Here is a 19214-nt window from a genome sequence, read left to right on the forward strand (position 1 = left end):
TGTGTGTATATGAGTAGGATCTGCTTAATGTCTGAGGTGAAGTCAACTCTACATCTGCTGCATTTCTGGAGGACCAGACTCAAAGTGTAAAGCTCTACCTGCTCAACAAACAGACAACCTAAAGTAACCTAGGATCGAAAGCTTGCCTGTCTAGGAAAACACACAGACACACACACACACAAACACAATCACACACTTGAATATCTGTATACAATGAAGAGACCCTCGAGCTCCTCTGCAGTGCAACAGGACAGTTGTACTATACCCTCCAGAAAGCATCTACCCTGGCTCACAGAGAGGGATACTCCAACCCTACAGAATGCCCCCTAAAATGTCTCAGCGCTGAAAGAAATTGAGAAGAGGATTTTCTAGCTAGTGTCTCAGAGAGAGTAGGTTCTGGTTTCAGAAACTATTCCTCTGACCTACTCTAACGTAATCTCATTCAGATTCCTTCCTTATCGTTCCCTTCCTACCACAGCTTAAAACTTTATTTAATAATATTCGCTATCTGATAGTATGGCTAAGCAGCTTGCAGAGAGGAAGGTTAGCAGCACAGTGAGCGAAAAGTGTGAAATGAAATCCTGCCGTGATTAAAGCCGGATGATTCCGGTCGGAATATTCAACATGCGGTACAGAACGGGAAGAAACCTCTGGGAATCATCTCTCTCTCTCCCGGGAACTACAGAGACCATAGAAATGAGTGAGACGTCAGTCGTCCTCTGTTCACATTATAAGAACTCACAGGTTTGGTTTCACTCTATTTAAAAGCATATGGATCCTACCTGTTCTAATCTGCAGTTTAAGTTATAGCGGTTCCAGTCCTACTTATAGATGAATGGTGGATATGAAGTATATGCATCTGTCAGAGTGACAGGATCCACAATCTCCCAGTAGAGCTATAGTATATGATATCAACTACTGCACTGACTACAGTGAAACATCACCTCTGCAAGGCCTCTCAGAACAACAAAAGGTGTGATATTTCTGAACCTGACTATGATCCTGAAAGACAATATATGTCATCTTTGATTATTTTATTTGAGTCCTTGACGATAACATTAAAGAGTGTTCGCCATACGTTGTTGCCCACGGTGATGCAAACCGGGAGAGGGACGTTATCTTGATTCCCGATGACCTTTGACCCTGTCCCTTATCTAGGAGATGCAGGGGACGGGAACCCTGGGGCTTGGGGATGGGGAGGACGGTAAATCTTGAGACACATCCAGGGGCAGGAAGGGTGACATTGGCGAGCGCACCGCTAGGTGAATCGATAAGCCATGGGCGGCACCTGTGTGTTTTTTTTTTTTTTTTTGTAGCTCAACAGTTATTGAATTAATGTGGAAATTTACTTGAACAACATTATAGGACATGAAAGTCAATGGGAGCTCAAAGCAGGAACCAGTGAGTCAATCCCTCTAATCAACGCTACCGCACCCGCATGTTATCAATGTAGAACATTGATTGGATTTTTCAAAGTCATCAAAATACGGTGTTTTAATTTAACTTAGAACAACGAAGAGTTTAAACCAAAAATCAACGGGGGTGGTTGTAGCTTGCGTTTTCTAAGCATTTTGAATTATGAATGGGAAGTGTTTTAAGCGAATAACAATTACCACTGACCTTGGCTTAGAGACAGATGTGCGCGCTCGTGGGAAAACAGCTGGATGTATGTCGAGACAATATGACAATGTCATCAGGTTCTGACAGCATTTCAAACTTAATTAATGGTGTTAGACAGACATCCAATACAAGCTATTCAAACTGTCACACCTCTGTGGCTATGCCACTCAGGAAAAATATGATATACATCCACAATGTTCCAGCTGCCCCTCCTCCTCTCCTCTCTTAACCACCATCGTAATTCCAACCAGTTTCTAACAACAAACATTTGTGCTCTGAGATAGAATGCAAGGCTAAAGTCTTGGTAAAGAACTGGAGTTCTGAGGAGTCAGCGCATGAGAGAGGGAGAGAGTAAGAGAGAGAGATAAATCCATGGTCTATCTGGATATTCTGCTGGGATGTGTCCTTCCCCAAGCATCACCATGGCAGAATACCTGACAGCATCTCTCTCGACCCCCACCCCCCCCCACCCCCCCATCTACCCCACCTAGCAGTCCCTCACTGGGGCTTAACTATGACCCAACCATCCCTACATCCCCTGACGGAGGAAAAACTCACTCTTCCAGACGCCATACGTTGTTGGCGTACTCTTCTCTACATCTCCCTCCGCCCTTGACACGCTAACATTCTAAGGCCTGGTGAATGGCTCCAGCCTATACCATACTGCTATTCAAGAAGTGACTGACTGCTAGTGATGACATAAAAGATGATGACACAGATGACAATGATGACAGGAGAGCACTGTTCCTCCCTTTATAAAACCTTCAGATAACTCCCAAGGACCAAAAGGTGATTTGTTTCCTGTGAAATAAATGACATATTTTCCATCCGGTTCAGTCTTAATGGCTCCTCCACTAATATCGCTGGAGTCTTTAATGTGATCGATGAAGACGTTTATTGCATTCATTTTTGATCCTGACACCAAACACTTTCAATTATTCAATGTGCCAGGCTCCAATTCTGCTGAGAATAGATAATGAAGTTCTCGTGCGACAGAGAGAGAGAGAGAGAGAGAGAGAGAGAGAGAGAGAGAGAGAGAGAGAGAGAGAGAGGGGAGAGAGAGAGAGAGAGAGAGAGAGAGAAAAAAAGAGAAAACAAGGAAGGAGAAAATAATTATTAATAGCCAGAAATAATTGAAGACCTTGGCCTTGATCTAACAATATTTAGCAATTGTCATTATACAGAAGTTATTGTTTGCCTTGCTACACATTTAAATCTCTCTGTGTGCATACAATGTGTGAAGTGAAGACAAAGCAACACTCATGGAACTCAGCTTACATGTTAACTCAAATTGGATTGAGTCCATGGGGCAGCAGCTGAGGACGTGTGCGTTTTAGCACACATGCACGAGCACATGCACACACACACACACACACACACACACACACACACACACACACACACACACACACACACACACACACACACACACACACACACACACACACACACACACACACACACACACACACACACACACACACACAATCCTTTACAATCTGCACATTCTAATGGCTCAACATGATGCCTCCTGAGACTTCCTCTTAAGTAGAGGCCATTTCAGCATTCCAGTGTGTGTGTGTGTGTGTCTCTGTGTGTGTGTGTGTGTGTGTGTGTGTGTGTGTGTGTGTGTGTGTGTGTGTGTGTGTGTGTGTGTGTGTGTGTGTGTGTGTGTGTGTGTGTGTGTGTGTGTGTGTGTGTATTTCAGCGTCCCAGAATTCTCTAACAGCCTTCTGTAATAGAACAGTCAAACCCACAGCAGTGTTATTTAACATTCAGCCAGGCCACACAGCACAACGCCTGTGTTTCCACTAGGAGAGGGGAGCAAGGGGAGCAAGGAGAAAGAGAGAGAGAGAGGTAGGGAGATGAAAAGAGAGATTGAGTGGCAGGGAGAGAGAGAAAGAGAGAGAAAGACAGAGAGAGATATGAGAGATATAAGAGAGAAGGAATCAGAGAGATAGGAGCAGGATGGGGAGAAAGAGCGACAAAGACACAGAGAAAGAGTGAGAGAGAAGAGGAGAGAGGGACAGAGAGAAGAGTGGAGAGGGGGATAAAGACTGCTGTGGATGACTGGCCTCTTTCTCTGGGAGTTATGACCAGATGATATCTCTTTCTGTGCCAGATACAGTCACATTAAATTGTTGCTCCAAGGTAATATCAAGACAAACTAACAAGGTACTGTTGATAATTCTTCAGGCAGTGTAGTAGGCTAGCTACTCTGGGTACATTTTAATCAGACTTGTGGTGTTCTGCCCATGATGAATATGCATCAGCTGAACAATGTAGCAAACAATGGACCCTTCTTTAAGACACAAACACACGCCAGCTAATTCCTCTCCTTACTGGTCCCTCAGACACCCTGGTGCTGCACAGGAAATAGTTATTTTTCTTTCCTAAATTCTTTAAATTGTTTCCCTGGCGGCAGAGACCATTTATAGCCAATGGTCCGGGTTATTTCCCAGGGCACCGGCTTCTTGGAACGGTCCGGTTCACATTATTTCACCACAAAAGTCCCAGTAGCATAAAATGGACTGGTGGTGGAGATATATCTAATCTATGGTCATCAGCGTAATCACAGGAAACATAACTAATGCCAATGTTAAATAACTTAGATTTTATATACAGCCATTTTATATACAGCTAGACTCCAGTGCCAACACAAATAATGACTTGTGCAAAGCCCCTGTGATGACAAAGTCTTAAAAAGAGCATAATCACTTCCTCAGTGCAACCACAGAGCTGAGACTGCAGATTACAAGAGAGTGAGAGAGGGAAGGAGAGAGAAAGAGTGAAAAAGAGGGAAATTGGGAAAGAGAAAGAGGGAGAGAGAGTGAGAGAGAGAGAGAGAGAGAGAGAGAGAGAGAGTGTGAGAGAGAGAGAGAGAGAGAGAGAGACACCAGATAATACATGCAGAGCAAAATTTAGGTCGATACCGCTAATGATCAAAATCCAGAAAAGAGACGTTATATTCTACAACCACCTAAAAGGAAGCGATTTCCAAACCTTCCATAACAAAGCCATCTCCTACAGAGAGATGAACCTGGAGAAGAGTCCCCTAAGCAAGCTGGTCCTGGGGCTCTGTTCACAAACACAAACACACCCCACAGAGCCCCAGAACAGCAACACAATTAGACCCAATCAAATCATGAGAAAACAAAAAGATAATTACTTGACACATTGGAAAGAATTAACAAAAAACAGAGCAAACTAGAATGCTATTTGGCCCTAAACAGAGAGTACAGAGTAGCAAAATACCTAACCATTGTGACTGACCTAAACCTAAGGAAAGCTTTAACTATGTACAGACTCAGTGAGCATAGCCTTGCTATTATTGAGAAAGGCCGCCGTAGGCAGACCTGGCTCTCAAGAGAAGACAGGCTATGTGCACACTGCCCACAAAATGAGGTGGAAACTGAGCTGCACTTCCTAACCTACTGCCAAATGTATGACCATATTAGAGATACATATTTCCCTCAGATTAATCAGATCCACAAAGAATTAGAAAACAAACCCATTTTTGATAAACTCCCATATCCTTTGGGTGAAATACCACAGTGTGCCATCACAGCAGCAAGATTTGCAACCTGTTGCCACAAGGGCAACCAGTTAGGAACAAACACCATTGTAAATACAACCCATATTTATGTGTATTTATTTTCCCTTTTGTACTTTAACTATTTGCACATAATATGACATTTGTAATGTCTTTATTCTTTTGGAACTTTTGTGAGTGTAATGTTTACTGTAGATTGTTATTATTATATATATTTTTTAAACTTTTGATTATTATTTAGCTCACTTGCTTTGGCAATGTAAACATATGTTTTCCATGCCAATAAGGTCCTTAAATAGAATTGAATTGAGAGAGAGAGAGAGAGAGAGAGAGAGAGAGAAAGAGTTCAGTCAGAGCCAGGGGCGGGCTTAGTGATTTGGAGGCCCCCGTCAGAGGCCAGTCTGTATTACCTTTTAATGTGCCATGAACACAACCAGTCATGTTTTTATCTGATTGTCAAATAATCACTTCAAAAGTAGGTTACCTTCACACGTTCATCCAAAACAATTCCAGCATCCGAACAGTGCACTGTGCACCCACCAACTTTCCTTCAATTCAATAGAGGCTGAAACTATCTCACCGGCGAAAGCATCCGAGCGAGCGAAACAGCGCCCCTCTGTCTTACTATATGTAGCCCATGTATCTGATGCTGTCTGGCCAAAAAGAGTATGACATGCCAGACAGCATCAGATAAATGGGCTACACATACTGTACATGTCCTCTGCTTAGATGACGATGGCAGTTTTATCAGCAGCACCTGCCTTTTTACTGAAGAAATGTGTATTGTATCCTCTTAGAGTCCGAGGACAAAGGGCTGGGTCGAGAACCAGTCTTCCCTAAATAGCAAAATGGGGTGGAGACCAGATGTAAATCAGTGACGCCTCGCTACACCTTAAATCAATCAAATGCCTTGCTTGGGGGGAGCTCCAATAGTGCTCACTAAATTAGTGTTGTAGGTGCAACCGTGCATGGTGAAGATGGCCAGGAAATCGCTGATTGAAATCTCCATCAATATACAGTATGTCGATGTATTTGGATTGTGTATTGAGCACACTTCTGACAAAACGGTTTCTGCAATTTTCTGCAATGTTGCAAACGAGCATACGGACCAACTCTCTCCAAAATGTGTCCTATCCAGTCAGAAAACAGTGCCGAACATAACACCTGGCACCAACGGGCCTGTGGGCAAGGGTTCTTGAAAAGAAGGATCCAATCAAAATATTGCCGCTGGGAGCCAACATTCAAACTGTTTTTGCAATACAAAATTCTCCACACTGCGATACGAGTTTGGAGGTGTGGCAACGTGAGACTACTACTAAGCTAACATATGGAATAGTTTTAAGATGCTCATACCAAGGATGACTTAGATATTTGATTTAGAATTTTAGGTTACAAAAATATGAATTGATGACGTGGAAATGCCCTATTCATTTCCATTCATATTTCGCCCCGGTAACAAGTTACCTAATTTGACAAACACTGCTGTAGCTCTGCCACCTTCTGCCGACATCGGTGGATATCTCTATCTTATACACAGATTATGGGATTTATGTATTGCTTTGAGCGGAGCATGGGGGGGGGAGGTAGAAATGATTAGAATATTATTTTAAAAAGTGTATGGCCAGCTCATGAGGTCCATTGATGATGTGAGGTCTGAGGCAATTGCCTCTTCTGCCTAATGGTAAGTCCACCAGTGGTCAGAGGAAGGTTAGAGTTCTGCTTCTCTATACAAAAGCATGGAAAGGAGATGCTCATTATGAACTGAGAGGTGGCCACAGCAGTGATAGGGAGAGAGGGACAAGGAGAGAGAGAGAGAGAGAGAGAGAGAGAGAGAGAGAGAGAGAGAGAGAGAGAGAGCAGCAGGGAGTAATTGCCTATCACTCTTATAATCTGTGTAGGGATAGGCAAGAATACAGGGACATGGGAGGAGGGGACATCCCCAGAGATTTAACAGAGGTAGAAAAACAGCTAATCGTGGCTCTTCCCTTGTGTGCATCAGTTGTGCTGGGCATACACTACACAGCTTCTAAAATCTTTACAACTTGGACGTGGTCACATGATATCCTTGTCCCAAATCTTTCCTTTCTTCCATCCTCAACCCCAGGACGTGGCTGCTCACATTAAACAATGATTCCCTAGTTGATCCTGCCCTGCGTTTCTCGGTTGTCGTGGGGGAAAAATACTGACACGCAAACAGTGAGCTGCTTTGTAAGTGTGCACATTATTATGGGCAGAATTTATTTATTTTTATCCGGAGGTGCAGAATATTGATTTATTATGAAATAGTAATGATAATATGAAATTATATTTTTGGTTTCTGTCATGGTAGGACGCAGATGTAATATTGGTGGAGTTTGTTTTGCATGGCCCGGTGTCCCGGGTGGGTGAAGATTTCACTTAAAGACCAATGGAATGAGGAAACTGCGCTCATCTGGGGCACGTAAAAGGAACTTGCACATTGAAGGCAGCCAGGTTCTCTCCATAGCTCCACCAATCTGTCCTCCATCACCTCGGTCCACACGGTGTGTGTAGTTGTTACTTTCCTCTTTGCCATCATTGTTTTGGTCTCACATGTTGAGTGCTCATTGGCTATTGGCAGCATTCCTTGCCCAATCGCGTTGTAGCACTGCTCATACTACAAGATGCACAACCTAAATGTGTCCCAAAAACTTTCAGGACATCCGACAGGGATCTGGAGAACGGAACAGCCATCGTCAGTGCGTCCTTGACCCACTCAAACTATGCAAGTCCTGACGTATTGATCCTAGCCCAAGTTCATAGGGTTTCACCCCGATCATGAAAATTTGTCTATGATGGCAAAAAACATGGGGAATTCATGGCATAATTGTGTAGTGTATGACCGGCAATAGTTTCAGCCTCCATTTGCAAAGCTGTTCAGTTAGTTAATGCAATCCCTGGTTTGTCTGTACCATCACCGCCTTCATAAGCTGAACAGATAAGGTTATCATTAACCAAAGCAAGATCAGCAAACATTCACGCTGGCTGCTGTCTCCTCAGTCTCTCTACACCTTGTGTACTTGAATTTCCAACTGGAAAAGGGAAAGGCTTAGAGACCACAGGAGTTAAGCCTTATCTTTCACCAAGAACATCTCTTTAGATACCAATCTAAAGCACCGCATTGAGGGCTTGGGGGAAGAAAAAAAAAATTGATGTTACTTCAACTCAAAAGAGCAAGCAAGCAGAATTTCCCTGCCAACGCATTAAACATTTACATCCTAGTGTCTACGGTCTTATCGGCTTCCTCATCAACACACGCACGCATGCAAACACACTCATGCACACGCACACACACACACACACACGCATTGTTATACTTGGGAAAACATTCGCTAATACTTTCATCATTCTGATGTTATTTACTCTGTCCACAGAATGTGTCTGGTTGGCTTCCTAGTGACAAACGCTGGCCCAGAGGACTCGAACTACTGAGATGATAGGACAGCCCTGATGCAGTACACATGAGCACATTACAAACCCTATCTAATGTCTGTTCATAGAAATAAACTACTGAACTGCATACAGTATCCCCACAGCATTGTCTGTCTATGAATTCAATCCATGATTCCACACAATAAACACAATAAGCATTACCATCAAATATTGTTGTATTGCACTGAAAAAATGGGCCAATCATTTCACCAGCTGTTTCACTGGTTTTGAACTCACCTCATCAAAGCCACTGTCCTCTTTCTTGAAAGCTGAAAATAGAGAAAACAAGAAAATCAGGCTCACATTGACTTCTTCTGAACAGGGAACAAAAACAGTGCCTACAACCAGTGTGCACTCACTTATAACCCACACACACACGCACACACGTACCGTACGCACACACATAGCCCTGTAATTGTGTCCTGATTTCCTATTCGTGTGATAAAGATTCATTATGCTTCCTTCATTAAGGTAGACACTCAGGCAGACAGTCTGAGGTCAATCAACATGATCCGACACTGGCAGCGTTCAGAAGAAGAGTTTGTTTGTGCTTTATCAGACAGACCTTTCAGACACTGCATCATCTTTAGTAAACTAGTGAATGGCTGGGAACACACCTGGGATCACTTCAAATTGTATTTGAAATCTTTAAATATACTTTAGCTGTGCGTGATTGATCTTGCCTGGCGCAACAGAACCAATAGAATAGTCCCAAGAGAGGCCTCCTGGGTGGCGCAGTGGTCTAGGGCACTGCATCGCAGTGCTAGCTGTGCCACCAGAGACTCTGGGTTCGCGTCCAGGCTCTGTCGCAGCCGGCCGCGACCGGGAGGTCCGTGGGGCGACGCACAATTGGCCTAGCGTCGTCCGGGTTAGGGAGGGTTTGGACGGTAAGGATATCCTTGTCTCATCGTGCAGTAGTGACTCCTGTGGCGTGCTGGGCGCAGTGCACGTGCTAACCAGGTCGCCAGGTGCACGGTGTTTCCTCCGACACATTGGTGCGGCTGGCTTCCGGGTTGGATGCGCGCTGTGTTAAGAAGCAGTGCAGCTTGGGTTGGGTTGGGTTGGGTTGTGTTTCGGGGGACGCATGGCTTTCGACCTTCGTCTCTCCTGAGCCCTTACGGGAGTTGAAGCGATGAGACAAGATAGTAACTACTAACAATTGGATACAACGAAATTGGGGAGAAAGGGGGGTAAAAAAAATCACATTAAAAAGAATAGTCCCAAAAGTGCACAACCCACCCAAATGGCAGGCTTAAGCAAACGCTGTAAGTAATTTTGAAAGATTTCAAATAATATTTGAACCCAGGTGTGGCAGGGAGAGAGCAACACAACACTAGAAGCCCATTGGTGAGACTGAGGAGCTCTCGTCTTCTCTCGCCACTATAACTATAATCACAGGAAGTCATAGCGATTGCATTGGACAGCAATATCCTTCGTATTTATGAAAAGGAAGGTAAACAATGCTGTGTTGCCGGTGTGATTGTTTCCTCCTTGACAGCTAGATGTACTGTATGGTACATTCAGTGCCAACCAGATCTTATCTTCAGCATTGTTTTTAACTGTGAAAGACAAACCAATCCACATTGCCTGGGAGGACTGCTGAAAAATGCTTTTTGGAAACATAGCCTAATAAATATCTCTTTAATTACAAATGTCTCATAATGAACTCAATAATTATCTGATTGGAGGGTATCACAACTAATCTGACCCAATGAGACAGGGGAAGTTACAGATGGGAGTAACAGTATTTTGTTTGGCCTTGATGTGAAATGACTTATTCATGTCAACGGCATTGTTTTAAGGAAAAGTCATCTAGATGCGGAGCCATAAAATTGCGTCTTTCTCATCAGAGAACAGTGACACAGTAGGATCATTACAACTGCAGTAAATGGGAGTCAATACACAAGACATTGTTATTTAGTTCGAACACTCATTCACATACAAGTCTGATATATTGAACATTTCCAACACAGAACTAAACATGGACTCGTATTCAAGAACATAAATATAAAATACTATACAGTTGAAGTCGGAGGTTTACATACATCTAAGCCAAATACAGTACATTTAAACTCAGTTTCACAATTCCTGACATTTAATCCTAGTAAAAATTCCCTGTCTTAGATCAGTTTGGATCACCATTTTATCAATGTGAAATGTCAGAATAATAGTAGAGAGAATTATTTATTTCAGCTTTCAGCTTTCATCACATCCTCAGTGGGTCTCTAGGAGACAGAACGCGTCTCCTTCCTGAGCGGTATGACGGATGTGTGGTCCCATGGTGTTTATACTTGCGTACTATTGTTTGTACAGATGAACGTGGTAGCTTCAGGCATTTGGAAATTGCTCCCATGGATGAACCAGACTTGTGGAGGTCTTGGCTGATTTCTTTTGATTTTCTCATGATGTCAAGCAAAGAGGCACAGAGTTTGAAGGTAGGCCTTGAAATACATCCACAGGTACACCTCCAATTGACTCAAATGATGTCAATTAGCCTATCAGAAGCTTCTAAAGCCATGACATTATTTTCCAAGCTGTTTAAAGGCATTCCCCAACTGGAGGCCCAAGGGGGATTTTATTTTTTATAATAAAATAATATGTTTATTATTATAATTATTGGACATAAAAGACAGCTCCAATTGATTGTAATTTGAGAAATTGTTTCCAAAGTATTCCCACGCATAATACAGAGATTTACAGTGTATACAATCGTGAGCAAATGTAAGCAAGGTTTGAAATGATTATGTTACAGTAAATGTTGTCACGTGTGCTCCCTCTCTGGCCTCCAGGTCCCCATGCTGCACACCTGTCACCATTGTTACACGCATCAGTGCATAATGAAATTGCCTCACCAAAGGGAAGCATCAGGGAGTGTTTAATTTGAAAAATAATTGTGTTGGAGGTGATGTCAGGTCCGGGTGTCAGAACCAGAGCTACCTGGGCCTCAGCTGGTTTGTCGGATTCCCATGCCTCGGCGGGTTTGACGGGTTCCCCTGCCTCGGCGGGTTTGACGGGTTCCCCTGCCTCGGCGGGTTTGACGGGTTTCCCTGCCTCGGCGGGTTTGACGGGTTCCCATGCCTCGGCGGGTTTGACGGGTTTCCCTGTCTCAGCAGGCTCGACGGGTTTCCATAACTCAGCGGGATCGATAGGCTACCATGCCTCAGCTGGCTTGACAGGCTACAATTCCTCAGCTGGCTCGACAGGCTACCATGCCTCAGCTGGCTCGACAGGCTACCATGCCTCAGCTGGCTCGACAGGCTACCATGCCTCAGCTGGCTCGACAGGATCCCATGCCTCAGCTGGCTTGACAGGCTACAATTCCTCAGCTGGCTTGACAGGCTACAATTCCTCAGCTGGCTCGACAGGCTACCATGCCTCAGCTGGCTCGACAGGCTTCCATGCCTCAGCGGGTTCGACAGGCTCCCAAGCCTCAGCGGGTTCGATAGGCTCCCATGCCTCAGCTGGGTGAACAGGTCTCGTGACAGTACCCCCTCCCCGACGCGTTCGGCTCCAGCAGCAGGACACCAACCACAGGAACGGGATCAGGAGCGGACCGGTCGCCTCCGCTGAGGCGCAGAAACCTGATAAACCGGCTGAGGCATGAGAGCCTGATGAGCCGGCTGTGACCTCCCCAGGTGCCTCGTCGAGGCAGGTTTATCAGGTTTCTGCGCCTCAGCGGAGGCGACCGGTCCGCTCCTGATCCCGTTCCTGTGGTTGGTGTCCTGCTGCTGGAGCCGAACGCGTCGGGGAGGGGGTACTGTCACGTGTGCTCCCTCTCCGGCCTCTAAGGTACCAGGCTGCTCATTATGGCCAGGTGCCTCGTCGAGGCACCTGGGGAGGTCACAGCCGGCTCATCAGGCTCTCATGCCTCAGCCGGTTTATCAGGTTTCTGCGCCTCAGCGGAAGCGACCGGTCCGCTCCTGATCCCGTTCCTGTGGTTGGTGTCCTGCTGCTGGAGCCGAACGCGTCGGGGAGGGGGTACTGTCACGTGTGCTCCCTCTCCGGCCTCTAAGGTACCAGGCTGCTCATTATGGCGCACACCTGTCACCATCGTTATGCGCATCGGCGCATAATGACACTCACCTGGACTCCATCACCTCCTTGATTACCTGCCCTATATATGTCACTCCCTTTGGTTCCTTCCCTATATCTGTCTCTCCCATTGGTTCCTTCCCCAGGTATCATTGTTTCTGTTTCAGTTTCATGTCTGTGCGTTGTTCTTGTTTTGTATTATGTTTTCATTTATTTATTAAACGATTCACTCCCTGAAATTGTTCCCGACTCTCAGTGCACACGTTACAAATTTGCAGTAATTATTTGTAATTATGTTTCGGGCCCCTGTCCATCCCCTCAAGAAAAAAATCTGCCCATAGCTGAATCTAGTTGATGATCCCTGAAGTAGGCCAACAGTCTCATCCCAGCTAACCTCAGCTAAGGTCAGAAGGCTGCATTATCATAGCGATATACTGGAAATACACAGTAACAGTTAAAAGACAAAGATAGAGTTGTGAGTTTGTAGATCCTACAGTAAATGACATTAGCACAGTTAGCAATTGACATGCAAGGTGGTAGCATAGCCTGGGATAGCAAGGTAGCATAAATAGCCTACAATCTGGGTCCCACATCAAATTCCCAACTCCATTTAGCATGATATGTTCCATTTTGTATGATATGTATTAACTTGAGGATGTCCATCACCCATGTCTTATGATATGTTATGAATGACAATTTATATTATATATTACGAATTTGGAAAACATACAATGTTACAAATTAGCAAAACATATGATATGTTATGAATTCTGGCTAGGTAGCTAACGTTAGCTAGCTGGAAAAAAGATTAAGGTTAGGGTTAAGTTTAAGAGTTAGGTTACAGGATTAAGGTTAGGGTTAACTAAAAGGGTTAAGGTTAGTTTTAGAGTTAGGGGAAGGGTTAGCTAACATGTTAAGAAGCTGCAAAGTAGCTAAAAAGTTGTAAGTAGCTGCAAAGTTGGTAATTAGCTCAAATTCTAAAGTTGTCCGTGATGAGATTCGAACTCGCAACCTTTCCACCCGACCAACCAGCCTACTTTCGTTTTTTTTTGCCTTAAGTAACACTATGTCTTGTGTAACCATACCAAAGGCAACATAATGGTCTAACTGGGGGTCCCGGATTTACGTTTACTATGTTACGTCTAGTCTATGAGACCAGGCTGAACTATGATGTGACATTGAGTGTGAGCATATTACAGTTTTTCTCAATTGCTAAAACACAATTTCTGAAACCTTGCTCCATTTCCTGAAAACATTAAACACAAAACCTCATCTTCAAGCACTATTTACATAACCTCTGACTCTTCTTGCAAAATGAAACATTCGCCTCAAAACAGTTTGACCTATGTTCAAAATCAAACACTGCTCTCAAATCATAAACAAAGTGATCAAAATGATATACACTCTCAAGCAGTCAGTAAACAATACACCGAAAAATAGAAAACACATTGTTCAAAACATACAATTCTCAGGGAGAAGTACATTTTTAAATATAAAAAAATATTCCTATTTTTCCGTCATTGTCTTTTGATGAACGAAAACATGTTCTATCATAGTCGCTCAAAATGTATCAGAAATTACTACTCTGCTTTGCTCTTTGCAATTTTGTTTTTTGTTCTTTTTTGTTCTGTTTGCTCTCTGAACTGGCTTATATTGGTTGTGTCGCATCATTTGAAACAGGTTAAATCAATTTTGAGTGGTTGTGTTCAATCAATGACATATGTTCTCTATTTGTAGTTGATTGTTGCCACTTGTGTTTACCAGTATGGATGACATGTGCATTAGAGTGCAGAATGTGTTTTGAGAATGAGAATGTGTTTAGAATTTTGCTGAAAAGTCTAAGTGAGATCTGCAAATTGTGTTTTACCATGTGAAATGGTTTAAGGTATTGAAAACAGACTGCATAATTAGCTAAATGAGTCCAAGCAACTGAGAATATTGTTCAGCCAATGGGTTTAGTGTTTTAGCAATTGAGAAAAACTGTATTAGGACATGTATGGAAATAATAGTATATACTGGTATATAGTATAGTAAGCATTATGATTTGGTTACAAGAAGCCCAACTTCTCTAACTAAGATGTAATGCTCTTTATTAAACCGTCCGTGAAACACAGACAGAGAGTGAGTGATCAATCAATGCCTATATAGTGCGGTGCACCACGTTGATGGCTGATGCAGATATCAGCAGCAACAGTGACCAATATGGACAAGGACTATCCATGCAGCAGAAAAGTCAATGCCGACCTTTTTTCATGCAGCCTCATATTCGACCCATATTGGTAAATGTTCCCTCTTCTTGTTGTATATGATCAGTTCATTTGTGGGGAGAGAATATATAACAGTCGTCTACATAGGGAGTGATATTTGGTGAGCCTTTAATGCACCAAACCGTATAGACCAACACGGGATGAGAGAGAGACAGAAGAGAGAGAGGGGCAGTGTGTGTACCTGCTTAGATGCCTGAGTTTACTCACGCAGGCCATTTGGATAGCAAGCTCCTTCCAGTTGTACAATAAGCACATCGGCAAATCCCTGATGTTTTATACGGCAGTAATGATAACACTCAACATAAACTACCCATTTACAATATTCACATAGCTAATATCATAGCCATGTATTTAGAATGTACTTTTCCTAATGTCATTCACGGTTACAGTGTAACAATGTGTTGAATTGCAGCAACACAATGACAGTTATTGCCATAATGCATAATCGTAATGTCGTAAAAGTGATTGCCACCAGTGTGAATCCTCCGCATGTAAAGCTTTTTCGTAATAGTGAAATTCCGCTATCGTCCCGACTAGTTGGAGTGGACATTATTAGAATAGTTCCCTAGGCTACAGCACCGTTTTCCATAACCGTTAACTGCGATAGGCTATGCATTGTTGCACTAAAACCGCTACAGTAGGGGTAGGCTACTTACCTATGCGACTGAAGCTCTCTGACAAAGTTCTTCGCAACTTTTTCATTTTGCCGATTTTTTCAGCAGGTTTCGAAACTGGCATCAGGTCACACATCTTGACGGTTGGACTGCAGCAGACAGTGGTCTTCACAAAACTGGAGAGGAGCGCAGGGTTCAAACCAAGGGGTTCTCCGTTCTACTACGATGTCAAGAAACAGGAAACGTTTATGCTAACGCTTTTGTTTTCAAAAACACATTGGCGTATTCTTCTCAGGTTTTCTTTGTGTCCAACGACATTTCTAAAGTCGGAATTTTCCACAAGATGCCAAGTATGAAGCTGTAAAATAAAACATGGGCTGGCTGATATTCTCTGTTTTCTCCCTGAAACTGAACGGGTTGTTGAGTTCTTTCTTTCTCTCTCCCAGTCTCTTTCTCACTCAGTCTCTCTCTCCCTCTCTGCTCTGCTCCCCTGCAATCTGGATGTCATTTTTGGGATTCTCTCTCTCCCGTCTGCGAGAGGGAAGAAAAAAACATACTCCAGCAGAGCTACAAACCCCGCCCAGGATGCGCAACGATTGGCCAAATAAAGAACAGGGGATTCTGTGATTTGCCATTGATCTATCAATCATGCTTTAGTGCCGCTCGAATACAAAAATATATAACCATTTAAGTGCGCAGGGTTCATAGCCAGGGAGTCCGCTGTTCAGATAAAAGTAACTCACAAGTGAAAGTGTGATGGTCTACTATACTGTGGCATTTAGCCTACCACAATTAGTTTGGCTATTGTTGACATATCAAAAATATATCTTAGGCAATGATGCAAATAACCTAATAATAACCATAATATCAAATACGATCATGAATGTCTTCCAAATATCCTTTGTTTTAAAATATTATTGGATTATTTGATAATTCCATTGTAGTGTTGGGTGTTGTGAAGGGATGTTTGGGAAGTAAGTCCTAGTAGGAAACCGTTTATTGGAACTTTATGCAACAACAACAAAAAGTTTTTATCACAGTCTCTAATGCTTTCTGAGAGGTGTCTAACTTGATATGAGGCCTACACCTGTTAATATAATTTCGCTTAATTTTCATTACCAATTTACATTATGAGTCAGAGGACATTACCCGTCAGCCACATACAGTATGCGCACTAAGCGCATTTGGTATCTCCAAATGGTTGGCTACACATGGAGTCATACATTTATTGGATTAAGCAAACGCACAGACGCCAGTTTACATGTGATATATTTCTGCATCAACTCCAAAGACAACTGCTTTCCCCACCTAGTCTCCCTTGGTGGTGCAAATCTCCACCGAGGACCTTGAGCGCGCAACAGCAACACACGAGCAGCTGCCTCAGCAGAGCCTTGGCACAGAAGTGTCGGGAACAGTCTATTCAACACTGGAGAGTAAAACTTGAAACAAAGCTGAGTTCAAACTTACAATAATGTCAGCGAATGCTAGTGTATAACAGCTGTATTCTCGGATATGTCTGATGGCAGTAACAAGCACTTGTTTAGCTAACAAACAAACAAATATTTATGTATGTACACAATTTTATTTATTTATTTTACCTTTATTTAACTAGGCAAGTCAGTTGAGAACAAATTCTTATTTTCAATGATGGCCTAGGAACAGTGGGTTAACTGCCTGTTCAGGGGCAGAACAAAAGATTTGTACCTTGTCAGCTCGGGGATTCGATCTTGCAACCTTTCGGAACTGTTAAAAAGTTTGGGGTCACTTAGAAATGTCCTTGTTTTTGAAAGAAAATCTTTTTTTGTCTATTAAAATAACATCAAATTGATCAGAAATACAGTGTAGGTATTGTTAATGTTGTAAATGACTATTGTAGCTGGAAATAATATCTACATAGGTGTACAGAGGCCCATTATCAGCAACCATCACTCATGTGTTCCAATGGCACATTGTGTTAGCTAATCCAAGTTTATCATTTTAAAAGGCTAAATGATCATTAGAAAACCATTTTGCAATTATGTTAGTGTAACCAATGTGAAATGTCTAGCTAGTTAGCGGGGTGCGCCTTAATTGCGTTTCAATTGTTGACTAAACTTGCTCTGAGACCTTGAAGTAGTTGTTCCCTTTGCTCTCCGCGGATTTTGTGGAGCGATGGGTAACGATGCTTTGAGGGTGGCTGTTGTTGATGTGTGCAGAGAGTCCCTGGTTCGAGCCCAGGTAGGGGCGAGGAGAGGGACAGAAGCTAAACTGTTACATTAGCACAGCTGAAAACTGTTGTTCTGATTAAAGAAGCAATACAACTGGCCTCCTTCAGACTAGTTGAGTATCTGGAGCATCAGCATTTGTGGGTTTGAATACAGGCTCAAAATGGCCAGAAACAAAGAACTTTCTTCTAAAATTCGTCTGTCTATTCTTGTTCTGAAAAATGAAGGCCATTCCATGCAAGAAATTGGCAAGAAATTGAAGATCTCATTCTAGACACTCTAATGTACTTGACCTCTTGCTCAGTTGTGCACCGGGGCCTCCCACTCCCACTGTGTACTACTCCCTCCACAGAACAGTGCAAACTGGCCCTAACCAGAATAGAAAGAGGAGTGGGAGGCCCCGGTGCACGACTGAGAAGGGGACAAGTACATTAGAGTGTCTAGTTTGAGAAACAGATGCCTCACAAGTCCTTAACTGGCAGCTTTTTTAAATACTACCTGCAAAACACCAGTCTCAACGTCAACAGTGAAGAGGCAATTCCGGGATGCTAGCCTTCTAGGCAGAGTTGCAAAGAAAAGGCCATATCTCAGACTGGCCAATAAAAAGAAAAGATTAAGATGGGAAAAAGAACACAGACACTGGACAGAGTCACCTCTTCACTGCTGATAATGGGCCTCTGTACGCCTATGTAGATATTCCATTAAAAAATCTGCAGTTTCCAGCTACAATAGTCATTTACAACATAAACAATGTCTAGACTGTATTTCTGATCAATTTGATGCTATTTAATGGACAACTAAAATGTGCTTTTATTTAAAAAACAAGGACATTCTAAGTACTTTTGAACAGTAGTGTATATACAGTACCAGTCAAAAGCTTGGACACACCTACTCATTGAAGGGCTTTTCTTTATTTTTTACTATTATCTACATTGTAGAATAATAGTGAAGACATCAAAACAATGAAATAACACATATGTAATCATTTAGTAACCAAACAAGTGTTAAACAAATCAAAATATATTTTAGATTACAGATTCTTCAAAGTAACCACCCTTTGCTTTGATGACAGCTTTGCACACTCTTGGAATTCTCTCAACCAGCTTCATGAGATAGTCACATGGAATGCATTTCAGCTAACAGGTGTGCATTTGTGGAATTTATTTCCTTCTTAATGCGTTTGAGCCAATCAGTTGTGTTGTGACAAGGTAGGGGTGGTATACCGAAGATAGCCCTTTTTGGTAAAAGACCAAGTCCATATTATGGCAAGAACAGCTCAAATAAGCAAAGAGAAACAACAGTCTATTACTTTAAGACATGAAGGTCAGTCAAAGCGGAACATTTCAAGTACTTTAAAAGTTTCTTCAAGTGCAGTTGCAAAAACCATCAAGCGCTATGATGAAACTGGCTCTCATGAGGAAAGGGAGGAAAGGAAGACCCAGAGTTACCTCTGCTGCAGAGGATACGTTTATTA

At 42.9% G+C, this 19214-nt stretch overlaps 1 protein-coding gene across 1 annotated transcript in view; it reads right to left on the reverse strand.

The window, feature by feature from the left end:
* Window positions 1-16065, reverse strand: part of LOC109901131 (cyclin-dependent kinase 14) — a 207512-nt gene extending 191447 nt beyond the window's left edge. The window contains exons 1-2 of the mRNA XM_031787048.1: window positions 15579-16065; window positions 8861-8892 (exon numbers count right to left, since the gene is read on the reverse strand). Coding sequence (XP_031642908.1) covers window positions 8861-8892; window positions 15579-15672 — 126 coding nt within the window. The 5' untranslated portion in view covers window positions 15673-16065. The remainder of the gene's footprint in view (window positions 1-8860; window positions 8893-15578) is intronic.
* Window positions 16066-19214: the final 3149 nt, after the last annotated feature.

The sequence above is a fragment of the Oncorhynchus kisutch genome, linkage group LG13, assembly GCF_002021735.2.
Source record: "Oncorhynchus kisutch isolate 150728-3 linkage group LG13, Okis_V2, whole genome shotgun sequence".
NCBI classification, from domain to species: domain Eukaryota; kingdom Metazoa; phylum Chordata; class Actinopteri; order Salmoniformes; family Salmonidae; genus Oncorhynchus; species Oncorhynchus kisutch.